Source organism: Drosophila virilis, chromosome X (assembly GCF_030788295.1).
Source record: "Drosophila virilis strain 15010-1051.87 chromosome X, Dvir_AGI_RSII-ME, whole genome shotgun sequence".
Lineage (NCBI taxonomy): Eukaryota > Metazoa > Arthropoda > Insecta > Diptera > Drosophilidae > Drosophila > Drosophila virilis.
In genome coordinates this window covers 7,882,390-7,899,907 of record NC_091543.1, presented here as the reverse complement: position 1 = coordinate 7,899,907, position 17,518 = coordinate 7,882,390, and the positions used below count along the sequence as shown (strand labels likewise).

General features: G+C 45.0%; 4 protein-coding genes across 4 annotated transcripts; 3 read left to right on the top strand and 1 right to left on the bottom strand.

Annotated features, from left to right (window-relative positions):
- Positions 1–4: 4 nt before the first annotated feature.
- Ada3 (transcriptional adaptor 3) lies at positions 5–2,174 on the top strand. Its single transcript, XM_002056958.4, has one exon. The coding sequence runs from the start codon at positions 134–136 to the stop codon at positions 1,787–1,789; it is 1,656 nt and encodes a 551-aa protein (XP_002056994.3). The 5' UTR covers positions 5–133; the 3' UTR covers positions 1,790–2,174.
- A 935-nt stretch (positions 2,175–3,109) lies between these two features.
- On the bottom strand, positions 3,110–5,207 carry Swt1 (Swt1 RNA endoribonuclease). The gene is made up of 5 exons (XM_002056957.4): positions 4,969–5,207; positions 4,423–4,893; positions 4,152–4,363; positions 3,711–4,077; positions 3,110–3,643 (listed from the first exon to the last, which is right to left on the bottom strand). Exons 1-5 carry the CDS (start codon positions 5,069–5,071, stop codon positions 3,420–3,422), a joined length of 1,377 nt encoding a protein of 458 aa, XP_002056993.1. The 5' UTR covers positions 5,072–5,207; the 3' UTR covers positions 3,110–3,419.
- Positions 5,208–5,446: 239 nt separating this feature from the next.
- scu (hydroxysteroid 17-beta dehydrogenase 10) lies at positions 5,447–6,782 on the top strand. The gene is made up of 2 exons (XM_002056956.4): positions 5,447–5,603; positions 5,863–6,782. Exons 1-2 carry the CDS (start codon positions 5,595–5,597, stop codon positions 6,619–6,621), a joined length of 768 nt encoding a protein of 255 aa, XP_002056992.1. The 5' UTR covers positions 5,447–5,594; the 3' UTR covers positions 6,622–6,782.
- Positions 6,783–6,890: 108 nt separating this feature from the next.
- On the top strand, positions 6,891–15,870 carry Socs16D (Suppressor of Cytokine Signaling at 16D). The gene is made up of 9 exons (XM_032440731.2): positions 6,891–7,117; positions 8,912–9,314; positions 9,374–11,753; positions 11,817–11,926; positions 12,333–12,501; positions 13,029–13,119; positions 13,206–13,313; positions 13,380–13,512; positions 14,211–15,870. The coding sequence occupies exons 2-9, from the start codon at positions 8,985–8,987 to the stop codon at positions 14,232–14,234; spliced, it is 3,345 nt and encodes a 1,114-aa protein (XP_032296622.1). The 5' UTR covers positions 6,891–7,117; positions 8,912–8,984; the 3' UTR covers positions 14,235–15,870.
- Positions 15,871–17,518: the final 1,648 nt, after the last annotated feature.

Sequence of the window (17,518 nt, the reverse complement as noted above, 5' to 3'; positions counted from 1 at the left end):
ATATTGAAATAGTTCTTGGAAATCGCAAGCGACGCTCGCTCACAGTTTGCTCTCAGAGTTTTTTACGCTAATAAATTGCAACGAATTTCGCAACTAGACGACACGTGAAACTACGCAGTTTCCACTGCTGGAAATGAGTACGAACGTTAAGAATCTAAAGATGGGCCACTTCGGCGGCGGCGGCGCTGGCTACAGCATGTCAGCTGGCAAACTGCTTGCAAACAATAACACCAACGGCACCAGCGGGACAGGCGGCGGCGCAGGTGCGAGCGGCGCTGGCGGCAGCAGCAGCAGCAGCGTTAGCAAATCAGCGTCCCATGCGACAGCCGATCCGGATGTCTTCCAAACGCCCAGCGGCGTAATAATACCGCTGATACGCAGCAGAGATGTGCCTAAGCAGCTGCCAACGCTGACCGTCGCACTGCAGCGTCCCGCGGACGAGCATTTGGCTGCAGAGGATCTGGATGCGGTGCAACTGGAACTGGAGCTAATGCTCTCGAATGTGGCGTTGCGTGCGCGCGTTTTAAAGGCTGAATACGATAGCTTGGACAAGGATGAGAAGCGTCAGGATCGTCGAAAATTTGAGCGCATGGCGCCCTGCTCACCGCCCACAAATGCGGGCATGCTGAATGGACTGCTGGGTCTGGGCGCCAACAGCGTCGGCAACAGCAGCGGCATTGGCAGCCCAGCGCAAGCGACCAACTCCAAAAGGAAACTGCGTGACGAACCAACGGGCGTACGTAAAAAACACTCATCCATGACGATAGTCAAGCAGCAGCAACAGCTGCAGGGCTCCAAGCACATGGCCAAGAACAGTCCGCTGGCTGTGCACACGGACGACAGCATGGACTATGTATCGCTGCCCACCATCCAACAGCAGCAGCAACAGCAACAGCAACAATCACAACAGATGATACTGCCTAAGGTGGCGATGCCTAAAAACGATATGCCAAACAAGTTTTGGCTATCGGTTGAGCCTTATTGCATGCCACTGACCAATGAGGATTTGCGACTGATTGATGATCTACTAGAGCAATATCGTGGACCATTAGTGCCGCCGGTGCCCACGCTGGGACCGCACTACTCCACAGTTTGGGCGCAGGAGGATATGAAGACGCTGCAACCGGGCGGTGCACGTCAGAAATCTCAAAATGCCAGCGCCATGCTGAAAAAAGCGGATGGTATGCTGGAGGAGAGCATAACGGGGCCGCTCACACAACGCCTCGTCTCGGCGTTAATGGACGAATCGCTGCCCAGCGAACAGGCGGCGGTTGGCGAGCACAGCAATAGCAGCAGCAACGAAAACACACACTCCTCAACCACCAGCCATGCGGCCGGCGTCGCAGCTGCCGCGGGCAATTTTCGTTCGCTGGCCATGCTCAAGCACGGCGTGGGCATTGAGCAGCGACTGAAAAAGGAGCTGGTGGACAGCGGACTGATCGATGCCAGCGAAATGGCCGCCCACGAGGATGTGGACGAGGTGCTGCTGGAGATAAAGCGCGTCACCGCCGAAATAAATAGCGTGGCGCAATTCAACAGCGATGAGCTGAAACGATTGCGCGCCGCCGCCAGCGAGGAGATCAAACGCATCGAACTGAAACGTAAACTGGATACAATCGATCAGGAAATTCTCGAGTGCTACAAACGTATGCTGCAGTACCGGGCCAAGCGGAAGGGTCACACCAGCGAAGAGAAGCAGGAGATATTGCGTTTGACCAGCGAACAGCGCGCGCTCGCCGAGCAGCTGGAGCGCATGCAGTTACTGGGCGCCGGTGATGGAAAATTGTAGGACAGGAGCTTGGCCTGGGGCTGGCGCCAGTTAATGGCACTGCATCGGGCGGCGCTGCTGTGGCAGCAGTGGGAGCGGCATAGCGTTTGGAACGATATCAGTTTACAATTGCAATGTGTATAAAAAGCAAATACAAATAACGAATAAGACATAACAAATTATGGGGAAAAACTAATCAAATTTCACTGCTTAACTCGCCAGTTTGTAAATTAGCAAACCTCACACACATTCACACTCTATAAACACACACACACACACACACACACACATACACACACAAAAGATATATATATATATATATACACATATATAGTTCGTACATACAATTTTTATATAGCCTTAAGTTAATTGTGCCAGGCAATAAAACTTGTCGCTGTCACCCAAATATTGTATTCGCCAATCTCTTCTGCTCTTCTGCTCCTTCGCGTTGCACACCAATCCGTTCACCACAAGCGATCGGCGCGCTTTGAAAGCCAAAGCAGCTGGAGCTGCACCCCTAAAGCACCCAAAGACTGGCCGGGCACAGGCAGCGGAAGCACGGCTATTTGCTTTTCGATAAGGCGAGGACGCCGTTGGCTGGAATTCGCCTAATTAAAGTTAAACAAGCGAAATTCATAAATTATTTATCAAGAACAACGCACACCGACACGCGTATACGCTGCCAAACTGTTTTGCGCTCTGTCCTCGTATCAATATTTCAGTTTCTTTCTATCTGCCTATCTCGAGCTGTTCCCTAGATAACTGATGTCTCGTCGCCTGATAGATATATGGGCATACTAGTTTATCGCCTCAATATGACAGCAGCGCTTAAATCATTTTAAATATCATCGGGCAAGTGCTTTAGTCTTCTCTTGTTTTTATAACTTTGCCTTAAGTCTTCCATTTCGTGTACCTTACAATTTTCCCTGGATCCGGTGCATGATTTAACTATTTCGTAAATATTTTCTCATTTTTATTTTTTGCTCAAGATCTAAAAGCGATTCAATATATATATTATACTATAAATCTCTCGAGATCCGGGAATAAAGATTTACAAATCGAAAGATCGCCAAAATATATTATTTTATTTAAATATTTATTTACAATAGCTCAAGAATTTTATTGTATGACTATTTTGAATCCCCTTTGCCGCATGGAAGTTGCGCAAACGATGGAATCGCTGTCTCGGACTCAATACTGCGGGTGCTATCTCTTTTTATGGAACGGAAACCTTAAACAAGTCTCAAGCATAAACAAGAGCATTGAGAGGAAATATAATGCCAGCTCATTTCCAGGGCTTATAAACTGGAAATGGAAAACGCAATCAAAGTGCAAACAGCATCTCATTGTAAAAACTTTATTTCTTACGATTCAGTAAACAACTTGTGTGATATATGTTTGTATATGCATATGTACGTGTATATGAATAAACCAAATAGATAGAAATGTACATATGCATACATTTAGGTGTTTATATTGATGTATGTATATACACGTACACATGTGTATGCGATTGTACTTTATGTTGTCAGCGGTGCAGTGGTTCCTACTTCATCTTTCGTCTATCGCAGCGTCGTTGCATCCAAACGACAAATGCAAATGCCTATCACAAAAGCAGCAGTCTTTGCCTCGCCGGATGCTTTAGCGTACGCTATGAGGGCAGTGCATCAAACTCCGGCCGATAATCGTTTAGCAAATCGGAACGGCAGGAGACTTGTATGGCCGAGGCGTTCGCCTTGAGCCGCAAATTGTTATCGTTGGTCAGCAGCATCAGGTGTGGCACCTGCGTCTGCAGCTGCAGGCAGCAGTTGACAATGCTGTCGTCCGGGCAGTCCACCTCAATCAAATGGTCCGCCTCCTCCAGCGCCGATTGGCCTAAGCGCAATGATAATGTACATATATAAATCGGCTGCCGATTAAAGTCACAATCAAGTTTTCATACCTTGTATTTTGAGGCTTTCGTCAAACTTTTTATTCAAATAGCGTATGGCGCGAATGGCCGCCAGACGCTTCAGTTCGTTGTCATCGCGCCTGTCCTTGAGCTTGTCCAGCTCCTTGATGACTATATACGGTATATAGAGCATGCTGCCGTTTGTCTCGCCCAATGCCACATGGCACAGATCCTCCACAAACAGCAGATTATCCATTAGCACATTTGTGTCCAGCACAAAGTACATGTGATCCAAGCGACGTGCGGGCAAATCCTGCCCAGTTGTTAACAGACGCTGCATCTTAATATCCGATATATCCTCCTGCTCCGACTCGTTGTGACTCTTGTTCAAAGACAAATCATGCTGGCTCTTGGAAACCTGTAAATTATTTTATATTATTAATAACAACAATGACAAATTATTGTACATGTACGAATAGGCTGGCTACGTACCACTGTAGCGCTGCTGCTCGCTGCTGCATCGTCCTCCTCCTCTTGCCAGTCTATATCCATGGGCTCTACAGCGTCGGGCAATGGGCTTGTCTTGACGCTTCTTTGGTTTGTTGGCAGCTTCTTGCTGGGCAATGTTGTTTCACATTTATTGTTGTTGGACTCCTTTTGCTGTTGCTGCAGTGACTCGCGAAGTTGCACCAGGCGCTGATTGGCTAAGGGCAGCAAAACACATGAGCCCAGCGCTCACTTGGACAGGTTAATAATAGCTTACCACTTATGGAGCGATTCCTTTCTAGTCTATTGCTAGCATCGAGCAGCGCCGTGGGCTTGGCCCAGGCATTCTTAGCACCAATGTGTGAAGCGCTGGCCGACTTGTGGACAGCAGAAGCTCCACATCTTTGACTGAAACTACTGGCCTGTGGCTTGACTGTGGCCGGCACTGGCCTTGGCTTTTCCGGAAAGCAAAAGTTCTTCAAGCTTTGGAAGAAGCCCTTCGACTGTCTGGGCGTCTCCGCTGGCGTCTCACCAGCTTTGCGTGTGCTGTGGAATGTGGCAGTGGCGCTTGTGCTGGGCGCGGAATTGGTGGCTGGGCAGCTGGTGGGAGAGCTGCTAATCAGGCTGCTGTTTCTGGTGCTCCGTTTGGTCGCGGGTCGTTCTTTGTCTACTTTAATGCTCTTTGATTGCTTCAAATTTGTCTGCAAGCGTTTGAGCCGTTCCTGCGCGGGCTGCTTGGCTGTGCCCTCTGTGGACATGTCCGAAAATTGTAAACACTTTAACGTATGCAATATCTAACAATAACGGACGGATTCACACTTACTTTGCTGCTGACGTATATTTAAGATGATCTGGCTTTCGGCATCGTTGTCGATGGCTCTGTGCTTGGCTAGTTTAAGGCTACATTTGCGTTTTTCGCCATCCATTGCGCGCCGTGCAACATATAAACACGTTTCCAACTACGCATATATCCTAATAAACAACGGTAAAAAACAATAGTGACAGCAATCAGCTGTTTACATGCTGGCATACGGCTATCGAAATCGTTACGATAGTTGGTTGCTATGGCATAAATTTGTGACTGCTATTAAATAAATATGTGTTGTGCACTTGGGTAAATAGTTTTTATTTTATATTTATTTTTCTTATTGTTTACATCTACAAACAGCTGGTCATTGGTTGTAAATAGCATACTCGATAATATGTGACTTTCGCGTCACAATCGATAGCCAAAATATCGTAATCACGTACCATCTCTTGCTTGGTTGCTATGGTATTTCGAACATCGCACAAATTAGCTTGGCGATATATCGATACATATTGCACAGCCCTAGTCGCCATAGTAGCAACCGGTGTTTTTTTTTGCTGCAAGCCAGAGGTAGTCAGTCTTCCAGATTTCTTTGCAGTTGCCTAATCAATTGTTACAGATTTAACACAAAACCACTCAATATGCTCAAGGTAAGCATTGTATATAGTATTTATGCGAATAAACAATATGCCTGTCTGGTTCATATTGCTGATTAAGTATTGCGTTGGCGACTCTAATGCGGCCGACGGGTACAAAGTCCAATTGGGACACCAATTGTCTGCTAAGAATAACTGTATGTGTACCATGTACCTTGTACCCAAACATTCACGCGCCGCTTTCTCGTTACACAATAATTAAATAGAAGATCGTTTGCCCTTATCAGCTGTTAACTCTGATTATCATTTGCAGAACGTTGTCTCCCTGGTGACTGGTGGCGCCTCCGGTCTGGGCCGTGCCACAGCCGAACGTTTGGCCAAGCAGGGCGCCAGCGTTGTGCTCGCCGATCTGCCATCCTCCAAGGGCAACGATGTGGCTAAGGAGCTGGGCGACAAGGTGGTCTTTGTGCCGGTCGATGTGACCTCCGAGCAGGACGTGAGCGCCGCTCTCCAAACGGCCAAGGACAAGTTCGGACGTCTCGATTTGACGGTCAATTGTGCGGGCACCGCGACCGCCGTGAAGACCTACAATTTCAATAAGAACGTGGCCCACAAACTGGAGGATTTTCAGCGCGTGATCAACATCAATACGGTGGGCACGTTCAATGTGATTCGTCTGTCCGCCGGCCTGATGGGCAGCAATGCGCCCAACCAGGATGGCCAGCGTGGCGTCATTGTGAACACCGCCTCGGTGGCCGCTTTTGATGGACAGATCGGTCAGGCCGCCTATTCGGCATCGAAGGCTGCCGTTGTGGGCATGACCTTGCCCATTGCCCGCGATCTGAGCACCCAGGGTATACGCATCTGTACGATTGCGCCGGGTCTGTTCAATACGCCCATGTTGGCTGCGCTGCCGGAGAAGGTGCGCACATTTTTGGCCAAGTCGATACCGTTCCCACAGCGCCTGGGCGAGCCCAGCGAGTACGCCCACCTGGTGCAGGCCATCTATGAGAATCCGTTGCTCAACGGCGAGGTCATCCGTCTGGACGGTGCCCTGCGCATGATGCCTTAAACGGAAAATGGATTGTACTCGAGATCAGTTTTGCATTTAACGGAGCGCTTGCTGTGTGTGTGTTTTATCCTTTTTCTCTCTAGTACATAAGCTCAAAATTTTTGTTTTTGTATTCAATTTGTAGTTTTACAGAATAAAAATGCTGGGATTTGAATTTTAAATTTTCGATGCTTGGTATCGATAGGATCAAGTGTGTCGATATCAGCTGGTATTTATTTTAGTATTTCGTTGGCCCAAGCACAGAGTTTGACGTTTCCATCACTGACGCGCTCTGGTCACACTGGAAACGACGCTGAAACGACGTCGGAGTTTTGGACGAATAAAATAATGCTGAAATTGAAAGCAGCAGCCGAAAAACAATTGCAATGTGTGCAAATGCAAGCAATCAATATGTGTTTATTAACAAAGTGCGTGTGTTAAGCAAAAAGTGCGATCTGTAGGCGTGTAGCAGTGCAATCGCAGCCAGGCAAGAGAGAGCCAGTGCCCAAAGCCAAAGGCAAGTGCAATGAAAATTGTATGCGCCGTGGAATTGTAATGAATGCTAATGCATTTTCTGTGTGTGCCTGTGTGTGTGTGTGTGCGACACATGTATAAAAAGCACCAAAGTGTGTATGTGTATGTCTGTGCCTTAGTGTCTGGCTATGTGTACGCGAGAGCCAGGAGAGAAATAATTAAATTAAGCAAAGGTGTTACGTGCATGTGAGCTGCTGCTGCTGCTGCGTCGCTGCCTGTCTGCGCGGTGTGTGTGTGTGTGTGAGCGCCCAGTTGTGTATATATAAAGTGACAAAAATTCTAATTAGAGTTATTTGTTATATCCCCTTCCCGCTCGCTCGCGCACACCAAAAATACATATTCAAATTGCAATAACGCTTGACATCTCGCATTCGTATTAAAATAGCGGCATTCAGTTATCATATCAAAAAAATTACTACAGCGCACGACTTACTACGAAAACGACGACGACGACGACGACGCTGCTGCTGATGCTGTTAACGTCGGTAGCGGCAGCGCAGTAGCGTCGCATTTCCCGGCTACTCCTTTGGGCAGATGCTGCTGGGCGGTGCTGGCTTCGTGTATGTGTGTGTGTGTGTGTTTGCCTACGTGCGTGCGTGTGTGTGTGTGTGTGTGTGGAGGCGTACTACACACAGCGCAGCATTTTTTACGCACTCAAATGTTTTGGCATTGTGTTAGTATATGCATGTGGATGTACGTGTGTGTGTGCGTGTGTGTGCATTTAAATTGCCAGCGACAGCGCATTTGCCCAAAAGGTAGCAAAAATCTACGCCCAAAATCTACTACTAAATTGGCAACAATTTCTGCGCACAAGCAAATGCTGTGCGAAATGCTTTGGTTGTCGGCAAAGGGGAGGGGAGGGGTTGGGTGGGTGGAGCGGCTTGTTGGGCGGCGGAAGGCGGGCGGCATTAAGGCGCACGCAACTGTCATTGACCTTCAATTCGGTGCAGCATTCGCTGCATTCGTTGCTGCCTCTGCTGTTGCTGTCGCTGTCGCTGCCGCTGCTGCTGCCTCTGCCTCTGCAACAACGTCGCCGCACCCAAAGGTCATGTGATGTGTGTGCCGCGCTGCGATGTGTGTCATCAATTAATCAATTTATCAATTAATCAACCGTTAATTGGCAATACATTGAAAGCCGCAACTACGCACCGTGAACCAAATGAACGTGTGTGAACCGGAACTGTCATTCAAATATTTGATGCAGGTTCAAAGGACTTTCGATAGTTCTCCAAATGAACTAAAACAATCATTTGACATATAAACAAACAAACATGTACCAGGATTAGGATTAGGAACTGAAGGCGGAACAGTTTCAAATTGGGTTTTCTGTGTGTGCAACATACAACAAACTAACATAAAACTATTCGCAAGCAGCACAAGGAACTAATCAATCAGTCTTCTAATGAACCGTTGATTGATCAAATCAGTAAATGGAACTAACATAAAACCCTTCGCAAGCAGCACAAGCAACTAATCAATCAGTTGATTGATCAAATCAGTAAACATAACTAACATAAAACTATTCGCAAGCAGCGAAAAGAACTAATGAACCAGTCCTCTAATGAACCGTTCATCAGATCAAATCAGTAAAAAGTAACATACAACTATTCAAAAGTAGCACAAAGAACTAATCAATCAAATCAATCAGTAAACTGAGGTAGAAGGGGGTTTTTGTTTTGTGCCGACAAAGCAGTTGACAAAGTGTGCCAAACGAAAAGCCAACTAGCTTGGCTGATCAATCAATCAATCAATTAATTAATTTTCTTTCCGCTTTTAGCTTGCTGCACACACACTCTCACACACCTCCCACACAAGCAGACACACACGCACACGCCGCACACACACTGAACATGGAATCGTCCATTAAGCTTAAGGAGTGCAACAGCTCGAATGGCAATCCGAATCAGAGCCTCAATCAGAATCAACTGTGTAATGGCAACAGCAACTGCACAGGAAGCACGACAAACGGCGTATCCGTTAGCATTTGCAGCAGCGACAGCTTTAGCAGCATGATGCCGCCGCCGGCAACGCCGCGCGACCACGAGCTGGTCAGCGCCAACAGCATCGAGCTGAATGCGGCCGCATCGCTGAGCGATGACAGCGGCGTTCCGTTGACCACCAACAGTTCCATATCCAGCGGCGATTCCTATCGCATTGGCATGTGCAAATTCGAGATAGAGGTGAGTTGGACAATTGATTCTGTTTCCCTTACGCTGACTGTTTCGTTTATTTGCGGCAGATGGTGGAAAGCGACGGCGAGGTCTCGCAGTTTGATTCGCTGGACAATTGTTCGGAGGGTGGCATGAGCGCGGAGAACTTTAATACGCTTAAAAAGGGGCCGTTGGCACCGATAGATCCACCGCCCGAATTCCAGGATTCGCCGCAAACGACCCTAGTGCGCTCCATCTCCAAGAACATTGTTAACAGCCTGCGCCGCTGGACCTCATCGCAATCGTCGTTCGAGCATCTGAAGGATGATGTGACCATGGTGAGCGCAGCGATGAACAGCGGCGCAGCCAGCCAAGAGCTGGTCCTGCTGCTGGCCAAGCCGGCGGCGGACAACAATTGCAGCAGCAGCAAGCTGTTGGGCAGCGATGCCGCTGCCATGATGGTCAGCGCACAGCCGGGCGCGGCAACGGTGTGCGGCATGCTTTGCCAGGAGCGCACGATCAAGGAATCGTATGCCATTAATAAGCATTTATATTCAAGCGATTCCATACTGAACAGCCATACGGACAACATATACGACGAGCCCAACAACATAATAAGCAGCTCGCTGGGCAACAGCATCGATCTGCTGGACGAGGACGACGATGATGACGACGATGACGAGGACGAGGGCGAGGAGGATGATGACGAGGCTGCCTCCGAGCGGAGCAGCTGTTCGCCATCGCTGCCGTCGCCGCCGCCGCCCGTTTCCATAATTAAAATCAAACAGACCTTGTGCCCCTACTATCAGGATCATACGCGCTACTTCAAGGCGATACCCACGGAACAGGATAGCATTGCCAGCGCCAAGGCGGCGGCGGCACAGCAGCGCTTCAATACCGCTGGCCTCTCCGAGATACACGACTATGATCTGTATTATGGGGGGCGTGGCAGGCAGCCGGCGCTGCAGCCGCAGGACAACAGCAGCCTGCAGAGGCGACAGCTGCTCTACAGCCCGCTGGGTCATACCAGCCATTGTCACTATCACTCGCATCATGCGCACTACCATCATCATCATCATGGAGCCCACCATCATCAGCATCATGGACACTATCAGCACGGACAGCGGCCCAATTCACGCAACTCGCTCAACAGCCGGCTGAGCAGCTCGCACAATTCGCTGAACGTGTCGTCGGCCAATAAGCCGGACGACTCGATTTTCATTACGCAGGCGATGTCGCATGATGCGCTCTTCACGCGCGAAATATCCGATTTCTATAATGTGCCCATCGATTCGGATATTTATGCGTTTCCCGTTGACATGATCGAACAGCAGCTGGAGCAGCAGCTGGAAAAGGAGAAGCAACAGCAGCTGGTGGAGAAGCAACAGCTGGTGGGCAACAAACAGTCGGCGGGCTATCACAAGGCCGCCAGCAGGCGCAATAAGCGCAACAAGCGCAAACAGCGCTACGCGGCGGGCGCTGCGGCGCCGGAGACCAGCGACGATGGCGGCGACAAGGCGGGCAAGCATGGCAAATATCGAACGCCTGTGGTGCAAACTGGCGAAACGGAGCCGCTGCACATGACGCTCGACGAGGTGAAACAGTTCTATCATACGCTCTACTCCGATGCGGGCAAATCCTCCTGGTGCGCTGGCGCTGGCGCCGGCGGCGTCGGCGGCGGCAACAACAAAATGCCAAACACAACGGCAGGCAGCGGCAAAGCGCTGGGCGTCAAGTCCAGCAACGAGACCATCTGGAGCGTGTCCACGAATGCGACCAATACAACAAATACGACCACAACGACGGCGCGCACGCGCAGCAGCGCGGGCACCAATCGCGGTGGTGCGGACAGCGCTGCCAAATATCTGAGCAAGCAGAGCAAACATAATATAGACAATGATAAGCTGAATAACAACAACAATAACAACAACAACAGCAGCAGCAACAATTATGCACAGCAGCAACAACAACCCGCCGGCGCATCAGCAGCAGCAGCAGCAGCAGCAACTGCCGCCACGAATACGAATCTCAGCGTAGGCGGCGGGAGCGTCGGCGTCACCACGACGACAATCGGCACACAGCTGCCCAGTTCGTCGGACAAGCTGCTGGCATCGGATGCACAGCAGCAGGTCAACAACAATAACAAGCATCTGTTGCAGACGGAAAAGAAGTCACAATTCTCGCTTAACCTTAAGCAAAAGTTCTGCAGCATCTTTCGCTTTCGGCGCAGCAATCACAGTCGCTGTCGCGCCAATGCGGCGACGGCGGCAGCAGCAGCAGCAGCGACTGCGGCTGCAACAGCCAATGCCACAGCTGTGAATGCGACGGTGGCAACAACAGCGACGGCAAATTGTGCGTCGAATCCAACGGATGCGGAGGAGGCGAACAATTGCCTTAATCGCAGCGAGCCGAGCGCTGATCTACGCAAGAAGTTTCAGTCGCGTGCGCTGCCGCCATTGCCAAAGAAAGGTTCGTGTATGGTCCAATAATTGACGTAATTGTATTTAATTGTATGCGCCAATTGCTTTTTAGCTTATGCCATTGACGCCGCCGAACCGGAGCCGGAGGAGCAAAAGAAGAGCGCCGGAGCTCAGGAGCCGCGTGCGCTGCAGTTTACCTCAAGCATTGAGAAAGTCAAAGATGTACGTACACACTCACTACTCGTTACTTTATGTTTGCTTTTCGTTTCTCGCTACTCGGTACTCGCTAAGTGTTATTCGTTAATCACTACCATTCTCTCGTTACTCTTTAAGCGGTTGTCCTTAATTTGCAACTCTCTAGTTTTTGCTACATATTAGTCGCTTCTCGTTACTCACTAGTACTTACTCGTTACTTACTCGTCTTGCTACTCGCTACTCTCTTACGCTACTCCCTACACCCTTCTTACTCGTTACCGGCTACTCGTTCTCGCTGGTCGCTGCTCTTTACACGTTACGCACTAGTTATTACTTGCTACTTGTTACCCATTTCTCGTTATTCACTAGATCCTACTCGTTTCTCCTTTCTCGTTAGTCGTTACTCGGTATTAATCAGTTTTGCTTTTTGCAGTACGGCTGGTACTGGGGTCCATTGTCCAGCGAGGCCGCCGAGAAGGTGCTCTCCAATGAGCCGGATGGCTCGTTCATTGTGCGTGACAGCTCCGATGATCATTACATATTCTCGTTGAGCTTCAAGCTAAACAATTGCGTGCGCCATGTGCGCATCGAACAGGATCAGGGTAAGTTACAGACATAAACGCTTTTATGTGTAGAATAGCAATAACGCATCTTAACGTTCTTTTAAAATATTATTTTTTTTTGTGCATGGTCATAAAGTGGTTTAGTGTAGACGCGCACGCCAAATCACATGAAACGTAATTTGACTTCGAACTGATAACTATTTCAATTCAATTAAATTGAGCCAATAGGCCCGAATAAGCTAAGCTCGTTACTCGTTAGTTTCGAAAGAAAAAGGTTTGATACGTGTGATAGTTAAATACTTAGTAAAAATAAAATTTGATAAGGCAAACTTAAAAATTAATATAGCTTGAATTCGTATAGCCTACTCGTCGCATTCAAATCCGTTCGTTTACTCGTTGATTAAGCAACGAGTTAATTGGATCGTATTTCATAATTTTGAAAAATGATTCAATCCCATTTATATTTTATAGGCATTGCATATATTCCGAATAATTACTCATCTCTACATCTTTCTCTCGTTCTCTATCTCCCTCTCTCTCGCTCGCTCTTTCTCCCTTCATTCCAGGCACATTCTCGTTTGGCTCGTATGCCAAGTTCAAATCCCAAACTATAACCGAGTTCATTGAGAAGGCGGTCGAACATTCGCGCAGTGGCAGGTACGTTTCGCCAAAGGACACACAAACAATCGCCCAATATATTATATATATTTATAAACAATTTGCATTGATATTGTATTTTACAGATATTTATTCTTTCTGCATCGTCGACCGGAGCATGGACCAATGCGCGTGCAATTAACCAATCCAGTATCTAGATTTAAGCATGTACAAAGCTTGCAGCACATGTGCAGGTGAGTCCACCAAATCTGAAGTTCCATTGAGCAAAATTTTATTCAACTCTTCTTTCTCGCTTACAGATTTGTTATACTCAAGGCGGTTATACGAAAGGATTTAATACAGACATTGCCATTACCAAGAAGACTTCTAGACTATCTTAACTATAAGCATTGCTACTCCGAGCAGGTGGAGAGCGACAGTTCGCACTCGCAGGTGATTGACGAATCTTTGAGATTATAATTATACCCGACTCCCCGCAAGAGTGGCTCGACCTTGATCATAAAGGAAGTAGTCAACGAAGCCTTGGCCTGACAGACGAAACTTTGCCCAGAAATCGACTTCCTTCAGGCTGAAACTTCCCGCTGCATCAGGGTGAAGTGGTTTGTGTGGCTAATATTTGTCTGTTTTCTCTCTAGATATATTAAGCGAGAGATCAATAAGCATGTTGGCTTGTCGACGTGCCTAGCCTAGACTGCTAGCTCTTTTCCGATCTCTCTGGAAATAGGCGTACATTGTGGTTTTGGGAGCCCACAGAAGAACTCTGTGCTTAACACGATAGCAACCGACTCCTTGACTCTAGCGAGCCCGTCCGTTCATTTGTTGCCGGCTTGATTAGGGAAAAGTGTGAATCATGTTGCAGGTCGAGGGCTGCTGCTGCTAATAGATTGACTAGCCTGAGGAGAAAGAGCCTGACTATCATTTTGCATCCCTCTAAGAAGAAAATTTTCAAGATTTAATATTTAGCAATCTCTTTTTTACTGGTTGACTGCTAACCGTAGGAGCTAAAGAGAAGGCAGGTGGGGGCTTGGAAAAATGCCACATGCAGGCCTGGAACGGGGCCAAGAAATACCAGCTAGTATATCTATAAGTATATAACTCAATGGCTAACTTAAATTTGTTTCTTTCTGTAGATATCTGGCGATGGCTCCATGTAAAATTTAGCAAGACAATTTGGCGACAAAGAAATTGAAGGATGCGAAAGTGAAAGGCGAAAGCAACAGAAATTATTGCATAATATAAGTAGTAGAATTTAACAAATCGAACAGATAAGCAAATGATAAAGCGACAACAACAAAAACGCCAGTTAAAAACGTTATCAGAACAAGAAGAAGCAACAGCAGCAACAAATAATTAAATGCGAATTGTTGATAGAAAAAAAGAAACAAAGAAACAAATGGAAGTAAAGAAAGGCAAATTCAAAACTCTGTTTATTGATCATTTTTGTACTCGGTGCTATACTATAATTATAAACTAATTAATGAAAAGTAAAAGCAAAACAAAACATATATATATATATATATATATATATATGAATTGATATGATTATGCGTAGTGAAGTAAAGCAAGAACAACAACAATAAGAAGAACAGCAATAGCAACAGAAGACAAAACGGATGTATATAAGTATGCATAACTAGAATGGATAATAGATAACAAATAATATTAATAATAATAATAATAACAATAACAATAACAATAATATTAATAATAATAACAATTTACACAGCCAGCTCCAGACTTTGTGCACGATGCATTTTGCGAGCGCGTTGAATTCTGATTTGAAGAATTCCTTGAATGAAAGAAACTTTAAATATGCTTGCCTTTTAGCTGTGATTTTTTCCCTCCTCCCACAATTATAATCATATATAAGCTAATTATACGTATTTGTCGTAAGAGATGTTTTCCAAGAGTCTGCGGACTGATCATGTTTATCATTTGCATCGATATGTTTAGCTGTAAATTTGCTCAAGTGCTTGAAACGATACAACGAAATCGATAAATCGATCATGAAGAGAATTCGATTAAGAATCGATATGCAAATCGCTTAACAACATATTTGCGGTTATGTTACATTTGAAACCGACAATTATGCTGAGAACCGAAGCGTACAACAATTCAAAACAAAATCTTTGGCAAATTTATGGTCTGACACTGAGAGAAATACTCACCAATTGCTCAAACGTTTGTCGCGTTCGTATTATTTGTATTATTTGCTCATTAGATACTCTATCTATTTGGCGTCTGTTGGGAGTCCCACAGAGTCCTGTCACATCCTTAACGAGCCGCTCTCAGAATCGTGCCCAGAGTTCAATGTTGTTTGGCAAGGCCCAAAAAAGGGTTACAAAATGCAACAAAAGAAAAAGTTTACAAAAAAGAAAAAAAACAAACAAAAAAAATAAAAACAGGCAAAGAAATGAAAACGTAACGAAAATAGAAATGAAAGTATTTCGTAATAGAGCAATGTAAACATCTGAGAAATGTTGATGGTAATTAATAATTATTATTATTATTATTATTACTATGTATTTAATTAGTTAAGCAGTCGCGGGCGCAATTGCGGCCCGGCCAAATGCAATATGTACATTTATTTAATTGATTGTTAATCCGTATTTGTTTTTACTGTACTTATTTGTTATTTACGTTTTAAGCTCGGTTCCATAATTGTATAATTCATTTTTTTTTTGTATCACTTTTAATTATTGTATATTAATTGTTTTTAATTTTATTGAACTACACAATGTATATATTTATTTTTTATATGTATAATACACACGCAAACATATATAATTATTTTTCCCTATTATTTCTTTTTGTTAACCAACAATATAGCGAAAGCAAAAATAAGCAATTACACTGTGCAACATAGTTTTCATTCGCTTTTAATAGTTTAACCCGTCTAATTTGTATATGAATATTTTTGTAAATTTGATTTCAAATTGTTTTTATTTATTTTTTTTATTTTGGGTTTTCTGTTAAAGTATTAGAACAAAAAACCTGTTGCATAGTGTCTATTTGTCTATTATAATTAAATAAGCAATAGAACAAATACAACAAATTGAACAAAATTAAAAAAAAAAAAGAAAAAGAGAATACCAAAACGACAGCGCGACACACAAAATGGTCGCAGGCAAAACGAGCAATGGAAAGGCAATATAACAAATTTTTAATAATAAAAATTAAACCAAATTGTTGCTACGCCTCTGTTTTTGTACCTCCCCCCCCCCCTCACCCTATGTTTTACTAACAACACTTAAAACTTGTCAAAACTTAAATTAGTTATTCTAATTAGTTATTAATTCGTTGACAGGAACATTGACATTAGGAAACAATTTGACACAAGGTTTCTGTCTTATATTAATTATTTGTTCAATGCTCATTATTCACCACAGCCTTAGGTCTTATATGAGCCAATGCAATTTTAGCAATTTCTTAAATATTCCTTAATCACGACTTAAGTCTTGACAATTTTCACTAAAGTCACATGTTTTAATTCACCTTTGATATTTCACGAATTGTCCCGATTCACCACAAGCGGATGCAATTTCAGCTATTGCTCTTATTCACCATAGACTTAAGTCTTATATTAGCTAATAACTTTAACAATAGTCCCTATTCACCGCAGATATAAGTTTTCAATTAATTACTAATTGTCGTTATACTCTACAGAATCAAGTATTGTTATCCAAGGCAATTTCAAAAATTATCCTTATTCACCGCAGGCTCAAGTCCTATATCATCCAAGGCAATTTCAACAACTTATTTACTCACCACTGACTTATTAGCCGATGTAATTTCACCAAAACTTCGTGTTCACCACAGACTGTAGTTGCCTGGCGCCATCTGTTATGTTTGTCGACAAACATACACTTGAGCACAAGAAGTGGCGCCATCTAAGAGTCGTTAGCTGCTCATATCCTGCCAACAAAATTCTGACAAAGTTCTTAAAAAAGAGAAATGAAGTTTTTTAAAAATGTGTGTATAAAAGCCGAAAACAACTCAATTAACTGCATAGCCTAGCCAATCGACTATGCATAGCTAATTAATTACCAGTAGTTGCATAGCTTCTGCTTTGAGGGATTATAAGAGAGATTATAAGAGCTAGATTATAAGAACTTGACATGAAGGTCCCTAGAGTTATAAATATATGAAAACAAAAAGCGAATTCTAATAGATTAATCACAAAAATGTTAAATGATGTGATTATAAGTAGTCTAGTTAATGGCATATTATCGATAGGCCGCTGTATTGCTACGTAATCGATAAATATCGATCTCAGTATGATGTTTTATGATCATATCTCGAGGATTATGGTAGCTAGAGAAACCAAATTACGGATGCATAGTCTTGTGAAGTATATGCAAATCGGGCAAGTGGATTTTTTGAGATAGCTTCAGTCACTTTCGAGTTATAGCCTGGTTGACTGGTAATTGTGCGATAT

Bases quoted from the DNA above. Each gene is read 5' to 3' on its own strand.
- Swt1 (XM_002056957.4), bottom strand. From the start codon at position 5,071: ATGGATGGCGAAAAACGCAAATGTAGCCTTAAACTAGCCAAGCACAGA. The intron at 4,894-4,968 runs GTAAGTGTGAAT...ACATGTCCACAG, and splicing joins AAATATACGTCAGCAGCAAA to AGGGCACAGCCAAGCAGCCC. The intron at 4,078-4,151 runs GTACGTAGCCAG...AATAATTTACAG, and splicing joins CGAGCAGCAGCGCTACAGTG to GTTTCCAAGAGCCAGCATGA.
- Ada3 (XM_002056958.4), top strand. From the start codon at position 134: ATGAGTACGAACGTTAAGAATCTAAAGATGGGCCACTTCGGCGGCGGC.
- Socs16D (XM_032440731.2), top strand. From the start codon at position 8,985: ATGGAATCGTCCATTAAGCTTAAGGAGTGCAACAGCTCGAATGGCAAT. The intron at 11,754-11,816 runs GTTCGTGTATGG...ATTGCTTTTTAG, and splicing joins GCCGCCATTGCCAAAGAAAG to CTTATGCCATTGACGCCGCC. The intron at 13,513-14,210 runs GTGATTGACGAA...TTCTTTCTGTAG, and splicing joins GCGACAGTTCGCACTCGCAG to ATATCTGGCGATGGCTCCAT.